The 18822-nt window shown below is 41.0% G+C and overlaps 2 protein-coding genes across 10 annotated transcripts in view; one reads left to right on the forward strand and one right to left on the reverse strand.

Annotated features, from left to right (window-relative positions):
• The window catches only part of SLC2A12 (solute carrier family 2 member 12), a 52521-nt gene extending 39634 nt beyond the window's left edge, over positions 1 to 12887 (forward strand). The window contains exons 4-5 of one of the 5 annotated variants that reach the window (XM_082730707.1): positions 2904 to 3036; positions 11542 to 12887. In XM_082730707.1, the coding sequence (XP_082586833.1) occupies positions 2904 to 3036; positions 11542 to 11695 (287 nt within the window). In that variant the 3' untranslated portion in view covers positions 11696 to 12887. Of the gene's footprint in view, positions 1 to 2903; positions 3037 to 3464; positions 4003 to 11541 lie in introns of those variants that run through there. The other 4 variants (XM_082730710.1, XM_082730709.1, XM_082730708.1 and 1 more) reach the window with 4 other exon arrangements.
• Positions 12888 to 13707: 820 nt separating this feature from the next.
• The window catches only part of TBPL1 (TATA-box binding protein like 1), a 38375-nt gene continuing 33260 nt past the window's right edge, over positions 13708 to 18822 (reverse strand). For all 5 annotated transcript variants that reach the window (XM_082730714.1, XM_082730716.1, XM_082730712.1 and 2 more), the window contains exons 5-7: positions 18184 to 18287; positions 17989 to 18083; positions 13708 to 16011 (exon numbers count right to left, since the gene is read on the reverse strand). In XM_082730714.1, coding sequence (XP_082586840.1) covers positions 15932 to 16011; positions 17989 to 18083; positions 18184 to 18287 — 279 coding nt within the window. In that variant the 3' untranslated portion in view covers positions 13708 to 15931. The remainder of the gene's footprint in view (positions 16012 to 17988; positions 18084 to 18183; positions 18288 to 18822) is intronic.

The following is an 18822-nucleotide window of genomic DNA, read 5'->3' on the forward strand; positions in this document are numbered from 1 at the left end:
TTCCCCAGCAGTCTCCAAAATTGACTGATGAGCTCTTTCCTTTCTTTCCTCTTTCCTTCATATATGCATGTGATATGAATATTAAGTAATACATATAATATATAAATTTGGAAAAGTGGATATATACTCAAAAAGTATAGTACTTCTGAATTTTATTAAGCACTTCTTTTTTTTTTTTTTTTTTAGTACATCTACTTTGGGAAATAAACTTTCAGAGTTATTAAGTATGGTTTGGGTTCTTACATAAAATTTCAAATGTTTATGTCCTACATTTTTAGAAATAGGCCCAGATTAAAGGAAATGAAGGTATTGGTTATTAGCACCAACCATACCGATATTACTGAGATCACATGCATAGACCTGTGCCCTTTACCTTCTCTCTCTCTTTCTCTCTCTCACACACACACTTACAAACACACACCTTTATCTGCTCTTTGATATGGAAAAGAGAGAAATATAAGAGAAAAAAATGGATGGAGCACAGCATAATGTATAAACCTGACAAATCACTATGCTGTATATCTGAAGCCAATGTAACATTGTGTGTCAACTATGCTTAAAAATTTTTTTTAATTAAAAAATAGAAGAAAGAATGGAAATGATCAGGGGTGAAAAAAGAGGACACAAATCCCTGGGAAGGATCGCTAATCTACTGGAGAGTTAATGCACATTGAGAAGCACTTCCGTGTTTAGAGCAAATTTTCAGAAAACGCGTTCACCTAAAAATCCTGGAATGAACCTGTAGATGACATTTCACTAGACTAAGCTTGAAATTCAGTACAGGTTTCTCTCACTGTCTGAAACTAGAGCGTCTCTAGGAAGCTTTTCAGAAGCCAAGAGGGTGTGATGCAGAGGAGCAACTACCACTTTTGGAGAGCGAAAATCCTCTTGGGATTTCTCTCAGTTAGCAAAAACAGATACTAATGTGGATCTTTGAGAAAAGCAAAGTGGCATAACGCAAACTTGCCGAGAGCGTGGAAACCTGTACTTACTTTAAAAAAATCAATTACCCAAGTAGAAGACGTAAGGCTTCTGCTTGGCAGCAAGCCCTTGGACACCAGCCTTTTCAGGGCAACTTCAGCCGTATCAATAAAAGCAGTGTGTTCTGGGGAAACTGACCCACTGGGTGGTGGTCAGGATGCAGCTGCATTGCACTCAGCTCTGAGTAAACTATCCTAAGAAGATTGCTTAGAGATTTTCAGAGTGTTGCCCTGTGTCCACCATGGGGGTCGGGGGTTCACATGAATGGGTGTGGGACCTGTGGTCTGTGTGGGCAGTTGCAAGAGTTCAGGGTGTTTGGCTGGGGGGAGAAGGTGCTCAGGGAAGGGAGGGGGCAGGCAGGGATCTGCATGGCTGTGGGCTGTCCTGCTGTCATGAAGAAGGGATGGAGAGCAGACCCAAGTGCAAAGCAGAACCTCTGAGCTAAAGCTCCTGAGGGGGAGACTTGGGCTTCTGAATCAGGGAGGAGGACCTTTGTAAGAGGCGGGGCCAGCCCACCATGCAGTGAGAATTTCCAAAGGGGTAAGCTCCTCGTTACCGAAAGTACTCAAATGGACCAGAGGGCAGGTTTGATGAGGTGAACTTTTGTTTTGTTTGGGTTTTTTCTCTGTCTGTATCCTGGTTTCCTGTCCCAGAGAGGAAAGGAGGACCCTTTCTACAAGCACTTTATTAAGCACTCACTGGGGCAAAAACCTGTGCCCGCAGCAAGAGAAGCACAGAGGGACGGGGCTTTCATTAAAACCACCCTAAGAGCTGTCCTGCAGTCCCTTCTTCCCGCTTTGCCTCACCTCAGCACAACTGACAGACAGGTGGCTAATATGCTTCAGCACAAATGATGGACAGGTGGCTAATATGCTTAGATATTTCCAGGCTGTATCTGCCGTGCCACCTCACTACAGACCTGCTGGGTCAGTTCTTCTGGCCTCCGGAGGGGGATCGTTGGGTGCAGCTGTGAAGGGCTGTTTGCCCTGTTTCTGGCAGTGGTCAGTCAGAGCCTGTGCTTGTAAAGACCTGGCTTCTTCCCCGCTGCTCCCCAAGGCTGGGCTTCCTGCTCCTGAGCCCCCGGGGTGGGGCACGATGCACCCGGTGCCTGGGGGCGGGGGAAGGGGGGTTACTTCTCGCCACTTCATGTAACTTGACCAGGGTCAGGAACCGCCAAGGGACTGTACCTGTGGCCAGCAGCGGTCAGAGGCCACTCTAGGCTGTCAGGCCAGATAGGACAGCACCTGAGGGTGTGACTGCTTGCAGATGACTCTTAGCAAGTGAGTGCCTTTCCTTAGAACTGTTCACACTTCTTCCTCTGAATCCAGGAGGAGGCATTAAAACACACTGCCAGCTACTAAGAGGAAATAGTGCCAACATGAAATGATTTATTTGAATAATAAGGGTAAAGAAGGGTGAGCTCATTTCAAGAAAAGTGCATCTGTATCAGTGTCTTTAAAAATGTCCACCACATAGAAACCCAATTGCCACAGTCGTTTCTCCTGAGAGGGGGACATGTGAGGGTAAGGAGCCAGAGGAGATATTTGACCTTCTGCTTTCGATGTTTCTGCGTCATTTGAGGTTATTTTTATTTTTATTTTATTTTATTTTATTTTATTTGTTTGCAATGAGCAGGCATATTACCATTTCGAAAAAGAAAGGCATGCTCACGAAGAAGATGGCGTTGGGTTTAAATTGTGATTGTCACAAGGCTGTAAGAGAGAAAGCTGCGTTAGTCTGTAAAAAGGAAACTTACAGAGATTGGCTATATTTTCAGCTTGTGGTTGCTACTTCCCAGGATACTACCAGCATGTTTGAAAATACACGTGTTTTTATTTATACCCCAAGAAGCAGCTTGTCCACAAAATGGGGTCAAAGCAAGGCAAAGCACATTTTTAATCAGTCTCTCTTGTCCCTTGTAGAGCTCATTGGCTTGCCGTGGGTTTGCTTTATATATGCAATCATGAGCCTCGCATGTCTGGCTTTTGTCGTTGTGTTTATACCCGAGACAAAGGGACGCTCTTTGGAACAAATATCAGTGGAGCTGGCAAAAGCGTAAGTATTATGTTTATGCTCTCTGAACAACGCTCCAGTAAAAAAAAAATGAAGCTTTTATATACAACCAAATGATGACCCAACATCTGAAATTATTTCAGGATATTCCCTTTGGCCTGAAACCATATCTTAAAGCACAATTTCAGTTTTGTTTTGTTTTTTTTTTTTAAGATTTTATTTATTTACTTGACAGAGATCACAAGGAGGCAGAAAGGCAGGCAAAGAGAGAGAGGAGGAAACAGGCTCCCTGCTGAGCAGAGAGCCCACTGCAGGACTTGATCCCAGGACCTGAGATCATGACCTGAGCCAAAGGCAGAGGCTTTAACCCACTGAACCACTCAGGTGCCCCCACAATTTCAGTTTTTGTGCCATGTGATGAATCTAGGTGACTAAGCTAAGGAATTAAAATAACCATTGCTTTCTAGCAGGTGAACCTTTCAAAGTTCTTTTCAGTAAAGCCCGAAGAACCTCTTCTCATCTCCCTAGGTGCCCCACGAAGGAGGGGATTTTTTTGTTTGGGGTTTCAGGTAAATCTTGGAATGTCGTGCCCCTCCCCCCCTCCCCTCCTCCCCCGCACCTCATGCCAGAACCATGGGCCTTCTTCCGCTCTCAAATGTGTAGGTCATCTTGAAGCCCTAACCACCTGTGAAGGCTGAGATGACCAGGAACACCCTTGGGTTCAAATGGCGGCATTTATTCCAAATACGGCACAATCAAGATGAATTTCAGAAAGCTGAAGAGTTTCTCCTGCGGATGGCAGCTGGAAGATGGTTAATACATCTCACAGAGAGAGATTGTTTAAGCAGCTTAATTTAGGCGTGGGCTGTAGAAAACTCTTTCCTTTTGAGTAACAGAGCTCAGATCTCTAAGTGGGGAACTGCGGGGAAGGAGGAGATGCTCAAGGGCCCGGAATGAAGCAGAACTTGTTCTTCTTCCTAGCAATAAATCATTACACTCGACAACGTAGGGATACTGGTTCTTGGGTTTTAATGGGAGGGTGCTGTTTATCTACAGTTTGGGAATTTCTTCTAAAAACACTCTCAGTGGGCCAGACAGAAATGATTGGTACGGGAATCTGATGGAAGAATGAACCTGCGAGGTGATTTCATGGTCACTCTACGTGGACATATTTATTCAGAGTAGGATTTGGAAAACTTCTGCTTTGTATTTTATGCACTTAGACGTGGTTTGCATTTTTTAAATATTTCACTTTAGCAGGCAGAAAGACCTCTCTTAATTCAAGCTGTGAGTTAAATATCAAATTGTAGTTAATTTTTAATATAGATAAAGCCCTGTTTTTTAAAAAATACAATGAAAATGAAAGTTATTCATTTACGGGGAAATCTAATTGTCAGAAGGCTGGCTAGACCCTTGGCCTGATCAGCACATTGCCTGGCTCTATGCAAGTTGAAGCCAACTGAGTTTCTTGGGGGAGCACAGAATCTGAACAAGACTATGAACTACTGATACACGATTCAAATAACTGAGAACCTCATTTCTTATGCATCCATTTGGGGCCTTGATTTAGATTCTAGGCCTTTTCCAGGACTAACATGCCAGGACTCTGAAAACTTCCAAACCTACTGTCCAGTCTTCATTTCTCATTCTGCTCTGTGTTTCCCATCAGTTGTCTGTTGAAGTGTAGCACACCATCTCCACATGTCATGACTTAAAATATACTACTCCCATTTCCCAGGATGCTTTGGTTTGTCTGGGCAGTGCTCCTGCTCGTTCTCCTCCTGGGCGCCCTCATGGGTTGACATGGCAGAAGGGCCAATCAGTCTGGACGGTGTAAGAGAGCCTCACCAAGGTGGATGAGAGTGGGTGCTGATTCGCTGGGGTGGTTCTGTTGTCCTCCGCAGGGTCTTGCTCCCCAGAAGGCTGATATGGCTTCCTCACATGGCAGATTCTGGGCAACGTTCCAAGGCAGTGGAAGCAGGAGCTATAAGGCCTGTAAAGTGTACATTCTAGAAGTCACACTGCAGTACTCCAATTTTTTTTCCCGAGACCAGTCCAGAATGAAAGGGTGTAGAAATTGACTTAAGCTTTTGATGGGATAAAGGAAACAGAATTTTTTTTAAACCACATTAATCTACCACCCCTACTCTTTCTTGAAATTCTCTTTTCGCTCCCGTGAAACGATTTTCTTTCCAACAATTTACCTCACACACACTTATCTCTTTATCTCTTTCTATTACGACATTCTGTATATCATTGACGATTTAACTCAACATCCTTAAAGACAACGCAAATCCTCGTCGTTGAAGTCCTGCATAAACTTAGCCCTGGAGCATATTTCTTTCTCCTGGATTTTTAATATTTTCTCGTTCCATTTTCTTCTCTACTGCCTTAGCTAAGACCCTGTCAGTTTCACCTCCTTAACGAAGTTGTAACATATTGCTTTCCAGGAATGGTTTCTGCTCATTATCCTTCCTATGAAACCTCTCTGTGCAGTGCCTAGTATAATACTGATTCCTAGCAGAGGATCAGAAAGTATCCACTGACCAATTTGATAACTTGTAAACAAGGCCAGTGCTAAATTCCTTATTGGGGCGGGGGGGTGGGATTCATTCATGGATAACGGTGTAAAAGCACAACACGTTTTGATCCGGTCTCAGGATATGAGTTAATCTATAGTCTAATACAGCCTGTGCAACGGGAGGAGGAAGAGGCATGTGGGCAGATTAAGTGAGACAGTCTGGCTTTCCACACCTCTACCTTCCCCTCCACTTCAGATATTGTTTAACTAATTCTTTTATGATCATGTGTTAGGCACCCAACACTGTACTAGGAAAGAACTGAGAACATAGGAGACGAGGAGTCCCAACTTCTTCCGTCGAGGAGGCAGGCAAGAAAATACAGAGCATCACAAAGATTTCCCATTGTTGGCAAGCACAAAGGAAAATCACATATATTCGAGGATGTCATTTATAACATCTTCCTGAGAGAGAGAATACCGAAGCAGAATCCTGAAGGAGTGATCTGGGCCAAGAGGAGTACATGGGAGTCAGAGGAGAATCGCACTCAGAGGCCAGTGTGCTCACTAGTGGGGTCTGAAGAGGACAAGTTCTGGGTGGGGGACCGAGAGATGAGTCCAGAGCACAGGGCAGAGAGCAGTCAGGAAGGGTCTCGTCCGTCTTGGTAAAGAGTTTGAATTTTATGCTGAAGGCAGTGGGGTATATTTAAAGCAATAGGGCAGGGGATAAAAGTTACCTGATTTTTTACGGAGGACTCTGGCAAAATATAGAGATTGGAAGGGGGGCTGCTGAGTGAGGGAGACCTATGGGAGTCTTGTGAAGAAATGGGGTAGAGAACTATGGGGCTGGATGGCGTGCACGGATGAAATTAGATGACTTGGAGCTGGATTGGAAAAGACAGTTGAGGGAAAAGAGAAAATCAGGATCTTTCTCGAGAATAGAGAACTAATCCCATTTGGGGACATCCACTGAAGTAAGACAAGGAGGAGGAAGAGCAGGCTTGGGAGGCTAAAGTCTGGTGGGGGCTCCCGTACCCCACTGAGTTAAGTTGGTGCGTACTGTCTGTGGGCTCCTATAGGACACACGAGGGGAAGGAAGAAAAGACCAGTGTGCGTTGGAAGCTGGTCCTGGACATGTCAGTGTGTAGAAGGAAGTGCGTATGAAATCCGGGGCAGACCCACATTTTGTGAAGCCTAAGCTTTTCAGGGCCTTGTTGAAGGAAAAAAAAGATACAAATTATGAATGTAAAATTAGGTGTGACTGTGTGTGTCTTACAAGAAAGAGGCTGTGAAGTGAGGGGCCCCGGGGTTGAAGTGTCATTGCCCTTATGGTAGGACCATCTTGAGCCTATGCACTTTTTAACTACCTGTTTATTAGCTGGGGGAGTGAAATTTCTTTAAAAATAAAGGTTTGCTAAAATTCTTGTGAACAACACTAATTGCAAAGTTGAGCTGGAGAGAAAGCAATTATGAATGAGCTGAACATAACAAAGGACCTACTTACTCTATTATCACTCCCTATTGCATTCTTTTTTTTAAAAAAAAAAAAGTCTAACTCAAAACCGGAATGAATAAATAATTTGAATTAAGGTTAAGAAACTTTCAGGTCTATTTTTCATATGGGGCTGTTGGAATGTATCAAATTGCCAACCAAATAAAAAGATGAGGACAAAACTTGAGAAAAGCCAATCTTTCTATCTAGTAGACCCCCAGAATAAGACATTCCTTAGCAACCTATCATTTGGCTACCTAAAAACGCAGCAAAACTTATTCAGAAATAGGGTGGGGAAGGACTCTGTCTAAATTCGTAAAACTCTGAGTTATGAAATGTTTTTGAAAGAATCACATTTCTGTGGCTTTTGAGTCATGCGGTTACCCAAATTTAAATCCAAACCTTCAGTGATAAATTGCAAAGTAAGGGAAATCCGAAAGCCCAAATCCTGGTCACCCTAGATGTACCACACTTGTGCTAGGTGTTGAAGAATAAGAGTAGATACAAGGTCTGATATAGAGAATTATAAAGGGTGGGGGATGCAGAGTAATACTGCAGATGAAATTCCCAGTGGCAGTGAAGGCATCTCCCAGGGTGTGAGTTGTGGAGCAGAGAGGAAACCGTTGCTCTCAGAAACCTTGGCTGACTCCTATTTCTGTAGTACTATAGGAAACAATTTTTTTTTTTTTTTTTTTAGATTTTATTTTTTTATTTGAGAGGGAGAGAAAGCATAAGTAGGTGGAGGGGCAGGAGAGAAGGAGAAGCAGGCTCCCTGCTGAGGCTTGATCCCAGGACCCTGATATCCTAACCTGAGCCGAAGGCAGACACTTAACCGAGGTGCCCAGCAAATGTTTCTTTTAAATTTGAAATGTAAGTAGCCTGAATTTTGTCAGCTGTCTAAAGTACGTATGGAGTATGTATGTTAAACCCGGTTCCCAGCAGGAAAATGTCAGAGACAAAAATAAAAGGAAGATAAAATCCGTGATGGTATTGAGAAGTTATGTAATCAGCTCAGTGCACTCAGGTGGGCGGGAAGCCCAGGGAGCTCACTGGCAGGCGGGAGCTGAAGTGAGCTCGGAGACGGTGCTAAGGGAGTCTTCTCAAATTTAGGAGTTACTGAAGAAAATGAGTCCAATTTTGTCACCAGGGAAAGAGAGTGTCCTGACATGTATAGCCCAACGAATCCCTAAGGAGGAAGAAAGGAAATGATTTCTAATGTGAAAATGACTTCAAAGGTGGTATTACAGTGTTGCTTAACATTTTCCTTTCTCATTCAATATTTTTATGGGGCATCTGGGTGGCTCAGTGCATTAAGCCTCTGCCTTCATCTCTGGTCATGATCTCGGGGTCCTGGGATCAAGCCCTGCATCGGGCTCTCTGCTCAGCGGGGAGCCTGCTTCCCCTCCTCCCTCTCTGCCTGCCTCTCTGCCTAGTTGTGATCTCTGACTGTCAAATAAATAAATAAAATCTTTAAAAAAATTTTTTTTTCCTTTTTCCTATTTGGCGTTCAGTTCTTTTACTTCCATTACTGCAAGGCTGAGAAAACAAATATTCTTCCAAGGTTATTAGGTTTCTTATAAAATAAACAGTGATTCAGCTGAGAGGTCAGAAAAGATTTCAGCAATAATGTAATTTGAAAGGATTTTATTCTGAACTTCTGCCCTGCCAGCGACCAACTCAAGATGGGGTGTTGGCTGTATTTGCTATTTCAGCTGTGACTTTTATGCTTTTCCTTAGTTTAAGTGGAAACAGAGAGAAAATGAACAAGTTGACGTTTTGGAAATATATTCATTCTGAGACTTGTTATTTTTCCCTTCTAGCAAATTTATTGTATGTGGTCATTCCTTCCTTCCTTCATCCAAACTCACTTGTTCGAGAAATATTTACTGAGCATCTAATATGTGCCAGGCACTCGCTGTTCAAGGTGCCACAGACAGTACTCAGTGAGCAAAAATGCCTTGAGAATTAAAACATGTTGATAAGAGAGGGAGTGAGTGGGGGGCTACTTTTGATCCGGTGATCGGAGAAGGTTACCTGAGAGGTAACACTTAGGATAAAATCTGGGTGATAATGAGGAGTCGACAAAGAGAGGACAAAGGAGAACTGGAGCAGAGAGAACACCTAGCACAAAGGCTAATCCGAACACACTTGACCTGTTCCAGGGGCAGCAAGAAGGCCACGAGGTTGAAATTTGTGAGATTCAGTTAGAAAGTCATGGAGCCCCGCAGGCCCAGCAAGTTTGGATTTCTTTTTTCTTTTCTTTTCTTTTCTTATTTTTAAAGATGTTTATTTACTTACTTGAGAGCACAGTAGCTGGGGTGGGGGTGGGGGGAAAGAAGGAGGGCAGGGGAGAAGGAGAGGGAGAAGCAGACTCCCCCGGGAGCAGGGAGCCTGGATCATGACCTGAGTGGAAGGCAGACGGTTAACCTTAACCGACTGAGCCACCCAGGTTCCCCTTGGATTTCATGCTAAGTGCCATGGGAAGCTACTAAAATATTTTCACAGGGTGATGTGAGCTGATTTACATTTTGAGGTGTGCCAACTGAGCCTCTGCGGTCACACTACTGAACATGGCTGAGAAAGCATGTAAACCCGGTGTTGGGTTTTTCTCACTTTAAATCATGATCCTCGGGGGCGCCTGGGTGGCTCAGTCAGTTAAGAGTCTGTCCTGGGCTCAGGTCATGATCCCAGGGGCCTGGCATCGGGTTCCTTGCTCGGCAGGGAGTCAGCTTCTCCTTCTCTCTGTAGCCCTCTCCACCTCCTGCTTATGCTCTCTTTCTCTCTCTGTCAAATAAGTTAATTTAAAAAAAATCACGATCGTTGACCTCAAGTGGCCTTCAGTGCTGCCTGACAGTCACATATGTCCCAGGCCTATGGACTGGAAACCTCCCCGCCTCCTTAGCCCTGTTCACTCCCACGGATGACCTTGTCTCTGACTTCACTGAAGAAAATGAACACAATCAGAAGGCAACTTCTGTACACAACAACCCACATAGTAGTGTTTGTATCTAAATACACCATCATCCTTCCGGGTTCTCTCTGTTAGTTCTGTCATTCCTGTGTGAGGCCCAGCACTTCACGCTCTCCTCCATCCCTTTTCCAGGACATTATCCAACAGTTGTCTCTGTTCAGTCTTGCATCATGAACATTTTACCTCTCGACTGGATCCAACTTCTCACCAGAAACTGTGTGATTTTTTCCCCCCATCTTAAAAAAAATGGTCTTGATTCCATTTTCCTCTTTAGCTTGTGCTGTTCCTTTGCTACCATTTATAGCCAAGTTCTGGAATATTCATTGACATCAATTTCTCTTTCTCCATTCTCTCATGAACCTGCCCCAATGAGACTTTTAAGGCTACCACCCTAGCGAAATTGCTCTAACATCCCAGTGACCTCTACATTGCTAAACCCAGTGATCAGTCTCATTCCTAGATGCTTAGGATTCATCCATGATAATCTCTACACCACACATTTTCACTAAGTCTCATTAAATCTGTTAACAAAACATACCGTGAACCTGACCCTTTCGATAAGTGCCATGCTCCATCCCAACCACCACCTTTTTCTTGGACTAGACTAACCTCTACACTGTCTTCCAGCCCCTGCCCTCCTCAGTCTATCCTCGAACCAGCAGTTTGATTGAACTTCTAAAGATGTCATTGCTCAGCTCAAAATTCTGTGGTTCAAATTACATTTCAAATAAAATGCGCACTTCTGTGGCTGCCACCTACTTCTCTAAGCTCATCTCATCGTTCACGTACTAGCCATGCTCTGACCTTTCTGGAAACACAGTGCTTCCAGTTTTTCACAGGGTTTCCTCCTTAACTTGTCAGTTTCTGATCAAATGTCACTTCTTTAGAGTGATGCCAGCAGTGTGATAGTCATCTCCCATCTGTTTCCATTTTTTTTCCTGTTTATTTTTCTCACTAACACTTTCACTACTCAAAATTATCTGCTTATACACTTGTCTCCTTTATTAAAAGATAAGCTCCTTGAAGCAGAAGTCTCTATCTGCCCAAGTAACTGGTTCAATGCACAGGGAAAGATCTTTGAAAGAGGGTCAAAGGTGGCCTTTGTTTCTAAAAAACGTAAACTACCAGGGCATATTTTTATACTGATGGGAATAATCCCGTAGAAGAGAACTTCTTAATGCAGGAGCAAGCACACAAGGCAGAAGGCAGACAACACAGATGCCAATACAGGCATACTGGTAGAGTTTAAGAAGAGGAGGAAAATAAAATAGGATCTGGGACACTATCTCCATTAGTTCTATGTAATACTATCCTAGGACTTTGCAGGTAGGAATGCCTTGATTTACTGGGAAGTCGCCCTCCCCACCTTACCCTTTGCATGAGCTTGACCAAATCTGAATTTCATGATACATCAAGGCTTTGCAGTAAAAACGTCTTTTCGGGCAGGCTAAAACCTTAAAGCCCCAGGGTGGTTTAAAAAAAAAAAAAAAATAGCCTGTACTTTTTTTTTCCCCCCAAGTACTATAAACTACGAGTGACATTTTCATTAGTGCCTTTCTCTTTCAGGAACTATGTGAAAAACAACATTTGTTTTATGAGTCATCATCAAGAGGAATTAGTGCCAAAACAGCTTCAAAAAAGAAAACCCCAAGAGCAGCTCTTGGAGTGTAAAAGTCTGTGTGGTAGGGGACAACCAAGGCAGCTTTCTCCAGAGACCTAATGGCCGCAAACCTTGCAAATGTTGGTAAAGTAGGACAACAATTAGAAGGGTGTCTTTGTACCAAGACACATTGGCCACTCCCATGTGTTCTCCCTGGTGTTGTGGAGGTAGTTTTAGAGACACCCTGAAATTATAAAGGCAAACTTTAACCTCCACCTCTTGTAAGGTAAAGGAGGTACAAGATTCCGTGATCCCTTTCTTACTCTGCCTAGGACTCCAGGTGAAACAGATCCTGGCTGGTTCAATACCTCACACCCTTTTCACAGAGCAGCCTTTGAGAAACGATGAACAAGTAATGCGATCAACTTTTGCCTTAAGGTTATGTGTGTGCAGAGGCCAGTTGCGGCTTCATGATCCAGACACCTCAGTGGCCTGAACACAAACTCACAGGTTTTTGCCCACTATGACAGTACTTGCACTGGGCCTTCTTGTGAAAAAGAACCGGGACACAACGTGGAGAGTTGCACCTATGTTCTAGATTAGGAGAGGATCCTGGCTAGGATTTCAGTGATAATCCCTAATTATAGTTCAACAAGTACAAAGATAATGCAGCTTATTTTATGAACTACAGTGTAATACAAAATTCCCTTCTATGAATTTTATGTATAAAATATTACAAGAAACAATTCTGCAATAGTTGAGAAAAGTAAAACATTTTTTCCATCCATTTGGAAAAACACGACTAGAAAGGGCTATTTCAAAATCCAGGGACCATTTTTACATAGTTGTACCTGTTACTAAAACTTTAGAAAAGGGTCAGGCCATCAGGTGATTGATCCCAATCTTTATAATCAATTAGGTGTGAGTTATTAAGTCCAGCTTATGAAACTCTCTCCTTGGAAGGCTTTCATGATGACTTACTAGCTATCCATAGCTTCCTGCAATCCTCTGCGCTCCTCAGGACTATCACTACCTCAGGTGATGGCACACGAGCTGTAACCAATGCGGCCTTGCAGACAACGGCAGATGCAGTGAGTGACATTCAGACAGCAGGACAGTTCCCTCACCATGTGTTCTTCTCTAGGATGAAATGGAGGTCACCGACTGTAACAGGAACTTGGGTTTCCCCCACACAACAGTGAACTGCTCTCTTCTGTATCTCTCCAGCTGAATATTGGGACTCAGTGAGGTGTTTTTCCCCACTCGGATATGATGACAGAAAATCTACAATAAAGAATCTCGATCTATTTAAGTAGTGACCCATTAAATTACTATTATAAGCTATGGGAGACACATGAAAACTTAAAGTATGTCCGGCCTGAAGAATAGAGAATCCTAAGAGCCAAAACCCATTTGTTATTTAGACTGGAATTTTCCTATTGGCCCCTAACAAACTGCCAGTTTGATGAGGGTACATGATCTAGGAATTCCCCTATAAAATTGAAAGACTATAAATCTACGTAACAGTGACACTGTATTAGCGGAGACTCAGAAGAATGACTTAAAGTCCTGATTCTGAAACGTATTACATAATGAGAATTGGCAGAGAAAGTTCTGAGGAAGGGAGATTTGAGATTTTACTTCTACCACAGCACATTTCCTATGTAAGTTGGAGCACGTTTTTTGTGTTTTATTTTGGAAAGAGAAAGAAAAGTGTGTTCTGTAAAGGATCAATTTAAGAAATTTATTATGAATCCTCAGCGGAATTATATGCGGAGATGATTTAAAAAAAAAATCAAGACAGGTAATTGATACGAATTTTCTTTGTCAAGCACCCCAGATTGTAAGATATTTAACAAAACTGTTACATGTTCCCTTCCAAGTTCAAAACTGTATATATACATTAGCAATTTCTTGTTTTAGCCATTCATCATAAATGGGTAGGAAACTGTTCATAAACTTAGGTTTATCACTAGTGATTTCAACTGTAGTATCTTAAACACTCCTGTATTTTTCTTTTACTGTCCTGAGTATGTAACTAAATAATTCTGTCTTCAAACAAATTTTTACCCAATACAACCTTAACCAGAGATTTTTGATTTCCAAAAATAAAAAAGGGGGAAAACTTATCATTTGTATGTATATATTCACAGTTTTTATTTATAAAAAAAATTTACAGCACTTGTGAAGAGCCAGCAGAAGACATCAGACGCGCTCATTCTTCCCAGCTTTGTTCAGTTTAGCGGGTTATCCGTGACACTTCGCCAGGCGATGCTCACACGGCAGCCCTGACACCTGACCCAGTTAGATTGTCTTTCTTCCTTTTTTCTGAGAGAGCATTTTGATGAGCTACTGATTACCTATTTCTTAAGTTACTTGAATACTGAAAATATTATGGTATCTGGATCCGCACCTTGGCCATATAATCATGTCCCCCCCACCCCCTTTTCTCTTTCTGTGAACATTACCAAACAGGTTACTTATTACTGTTAGTTAAAGCTAAGTGGAAAATCTCAATTTTTAAAAGTAGTTTCCCAGAACCTGTGACTTCTTTACTGAATTGTATCTTCTATATTTCATGAGGTTTACCCTATCCTACTGGATCTTAAAATGAAGCAAAAAACACAATGTAAAAAAAAAAAAACAACAAACCCAAAAAACAAAAAACAAAACAAAACAAAACAAAAAAAAACCAGGAGAGAGAGAATAAGAGAAGTTTGAAAATCACAAGTTTTTCACAAGAAAGAAAATATAAAAGCTAGCCTTTGTCCCCTGACTTAAGAGTGAGAGGCACCGCAGGGGAGGGCATTGAGAGAAAAGGGGATAAAAAAATAAATGTAAAAATAAGGTATGTTTTTCAGTGCAGTATGTAAGCTAGATTTGGAAGACTTTATAATATCGTAAGGAAAATGAACTAGAACATGGAGGATTAGATGTTGTGATTTTTCATGAAACTTCCAAAACATTTTGAAAACTCAGGTTTTAGTGGAAGATTGTGTTGGAATATTGTCTCTATTAAGTTACTACTAGGAAGTTAATTAGACTCTCCACTCAGCTTTATTTCTAAGTGAAATTACTGTTGGTTCTACTCAACTCCTAATCCCAAGTGGTACGGCACGGGTGCAGCCTGATCGTGTACTATCCCAAGGCTCCTGGGTGAGCCAGAGGGCCAGTGTTTCACAAATGCACATTTATTTTAAGAGTCGCAATCCCAAATACTGAATAGTCACTCTTCAGCTCCATTAAATAAGACACAACAAGGGGGAAAGACCTATCTTGTTAAATGGCTTTCAAGTTCAAGTTGAACTGTATTATAATTATACTGTGGCACAGAGGCAGCTTGTGGGCACTTCTTGTTAAAACAGCACAATGTAGCAACTCCTGACAAGACTCTTAGTATAGCCTTCAGCGCCAACCTAAGATTACTACTTTCCTACAACTAGAGGTGAGTCTTAACCAGAATAACACAAGTATATATGAGGTACAACCCATCACAGCTTCTTTCTCATATCCATCTTGTAGGTAAGAGGTTTTGCTTCTTAAAACTACACCTTTATAACTTTTAAAAGATATTTAACATTTTCTATCATATTAAATTAGCAACATAAAACATTATGCTTAATCTATAAAGTTCTACTCCGGTTTGCTCCCTAGAGTTTATATACATACTTTTATTTCTAATCTGCAAGAAAAAAAAATTCCTATTTAATATTTGGTAACAAGAGCAGTAAAAGATACTATACACATGTGGCATATATATATTTACAAAATACACTTCAAAAAGAAGCCAACACACTTTAGCAAAAGTCTAAGCTTGCATAGATTAAAAAGAAAAAAGAATTATGAATACAATTTTTGTTAAAATAGAAAATGGGGAGTAAAAGTTACAGAATGAAGAGAGATCTTTTCCAAACTTTTATTTGTGCACATTCAATTGAAAAAGATAACTTTTACAGGTTCTTTGGTGCCCATATTCAGCATACAAAAATGTAAAAGACTATTCACAAATAAAACACATTAGCTCAAACTGGGAAGAAATAATGACAATAACGCAACAATTTAAGGTAGTGCACACTGTGACAGCTCTGCTTACGGGGACATGAGAATTACTGCGAAAATAAATAGAATGTCCTTTTGTAAAAGCAGCAATGTCATGTCTTGTAAACTTCCTTTTTATATTACAGCAAGGTTTGAAATAAAATCCAAAGGGCTTGGAGCTTACACTGTAGCCGTGAATGAATAAAAGAGTCTATTTCCTCAATTACTGTTGGTCCAGTTTTCCTTTTGTTTTGAGTCCAATGTGCAGCAGGTTTTAAAAGGTGCTCAGTTAGGAATTCTAACCAATTACATGATGAATTATAAAATTTCTTTCCTGCTTTCAAACACAAATGGGTAAATCTGTTCCACAGCAGTCGCAACAGCCTTTACGTTGGGCCCTGAAACGGAAAAAGGGGTGAGAAGAGCGCTAGGAACGTGCATTTCCCAGAAGGGAAGACATTCACATAGTTTAACTATCGGACTGACTGTTTAAAAAAAAGATCTGCACTTTACATAATTATACAGCCAGAACACAAACCAACAGAATAACATTTTTTTTTTTGGACAATTCAAGGAAATCTGAAACACAAAATGCTGCTATTCACCTCGTTTTAGGGCAGTGTGAAGACAGTATATATAAAAATATAAAAATCTGACAGCGCTGTTAAATGCTGATTAAAGAAGAAATGATGAAAGGGACTGACATTTTGGTCACTATCCTCTTGGTCATTGTAGCCTGGCTTTTGGTTAGGGTACTGCTGATGCTCACAGCTCGCAGGAGTACTGAGGAACCCAGTAAAGAAGACAAAGCTGCTTCCAAAGTACTGGGAAACCAGAGAGCTGTTATTAACTAAGTAGTCTAAACTGTCCCCCCACCCAGATATATTAGTCCTCATTACCCACCACCTGTTTAATATTCATCTGGCCACTCATCTCACAGCTTACTCAGTAAATTAGGGAAACACACATGCAGGAAGGGGGTTGAGGGTATATGTGAATTAATCCATATAATGCTTGGGATAACTTTTTAAAAAGGTAACCTTCCATTTAAATAGCTAAAAAGAAACATAAAAAGAGACAATGGAAATATTTTCATAAAACTTATTTTGAATAAAAACAGTGTCACTAAAGTACACTTAATTCTTTTGAAAGATGCTGAAAACGTACATATTATACCCACTATGAACTCTCTGAAGGTACTGACCACGTGTTATCCAGGTCTGCTCCTTCCTGATTCCCCTTGCCTCCCCCACACAGGATAGTGCTTTCCCTGTAGGAACTACTCAGAATCTGTTCACTGACTTGTTAATGTTTCATAGAATGTTACAGATGTAAATATGTAATGTATACTAATTTATCCAATTATCCTCTTTGTTATTATGTTAATTATCTATTAACTCAGTAAATATAGATTTATAGGTACTTATTGATAGACTTTGGGGCTTCTCCGAAGTCTGGGCTCCAAAAGAAAGAGAGTTGAAAGAAGGGGACACATGGATTTATTCCGTCACTCCATTTTAAGATTCAGATGCTGGCAGGAGGCTTTAAAAGTTTCCAAGGAAGATGTGAAAACCCACAGGATGAGTCAAAACTAAGCTTACCTGTTGAGAGTCTAAAGGTGTTAATAATGTGTATTTTCCTCTAAGGACTAAAGGAGTACAAAGAAAATTCAAGAACCCCAAAGAAATTTTCCTGAACTTATTTTAGCCAAAGATTGGGCCTGACTCCTAAGTGATGTTTCTGTACCATTTATAAATACAGTACCTTTAAAGCCATCCTGTGTGCTAATGCTCTCTATGCCTAGTTGCTTGAAACCACCACTTCTAAATACTTACGACTCAAGAGATATAGAACAAAATACATATTAAATATGACAAATAGTTACCAATGATATTTGACTATTTTACTTACGTAAAGCCTCTTCTCTATTAAGTTTATAAAATGGGTTTCTCTTGAATATTTTAAATGCAAGATATCACAAATCAAAAAAAAAAATCACACTATGAAAATATATACTAAAATATTCTTAATAGCTCCAAACTGGGAACTATCCAAATGCTTATTATGGACAGTGTAATTCAGATCCTGGATACTACACGGTAATAAGAATGAATGATCTCTAACTATATAGAATAATATGGATGAATCTCACACTAAAATAATGAGTGGAAGAACACAGACCTAAAATAGCATCTATACAATTTTAAAACAGTATATAAAAGTAGGGAAAACTACAGTGTTAAAAGTAGAGACTGGTTCCCCTTGAGGAGCAGAAGTGACTGAAGGGGACAAACGAGACATTATTTCCATTTTGATATAGGCACCTCATTCAAACTATAACTGACCATAAGCTTGGGTTCAATATCATAAAATACCTGTTACTGTGATACTTCCTGTTGAAAAAATCTGTAATGTAGCTCTTAGAGATTTTATCCGATAGCACACAGCAGGATGAAGTTCAGGTTCATAACTATACAAAAAAAAAAAAAAAATCACAATGAATGTAAATACTTGCAGGCTGACAAGTCATTACAAATTTGGTAAGTTGTCTTGACTCGGCAAAGACCCACCTGGCATGAGGTCTGTTGTTCTTCGTGAATTCCGGCAAACGGATTTCAAATGGCATGTTACACACTGCCAAAACGTTCACAACCTTAAAATCTGTAAATATTACCTGCAGGAGAGAAGGACAACTTAATGAATTGTTTTGAAACAAACAAAAAAAATTATCAGGAAAAAGAAAACAAACAAAAACCCCTGCTCATCAGGGCAACTGTAAATAACTGTTTCAATCCTCTAGCTTCCTGCTCAGCAGGGAGTAGGCTTCTCTCTCCTTCTAACCCTCCCCACCAGTAGTCTCTCTCTCTCTCCAATAAATAACAAAATCTTAAAACAAAACAAAACAATTAGAGCACATGAAAAAATGCTCCACATCACTCAGCATCAGGGAAATACAAATCAAAACCACAGTGGGACACAACCTCACAATGGTCAGAAAGGCTAAAGTTAACAAGTCAGGAAATGACAGATGTTGGCAACGATGCAGAGAAAGGGGACCCTCCTACACTGTTGGTGGGAATGCAAGGTGGTGCAGCTACTCTGGAAAACAGTGTGGAGATTCCTCAAAAAGTTGAAAATAGAGCTACCCTACGACCCAGCAATCGCACTACTGGGTATTTATCCTAAAGATACAAATGTAGTGATCCGAA

The sequence above is a fragment of the Mustela nivalis genome, assembly GCF_964662115.1.
Source record: "Mustela nivalis genome assembly, chromosome: 5".
Lineage (NCBI taxonomy): Eukaryota > Metazoa > Chordata > Mammalia > Carnivora > Mustelidae > Mustela > Mustela nivalis.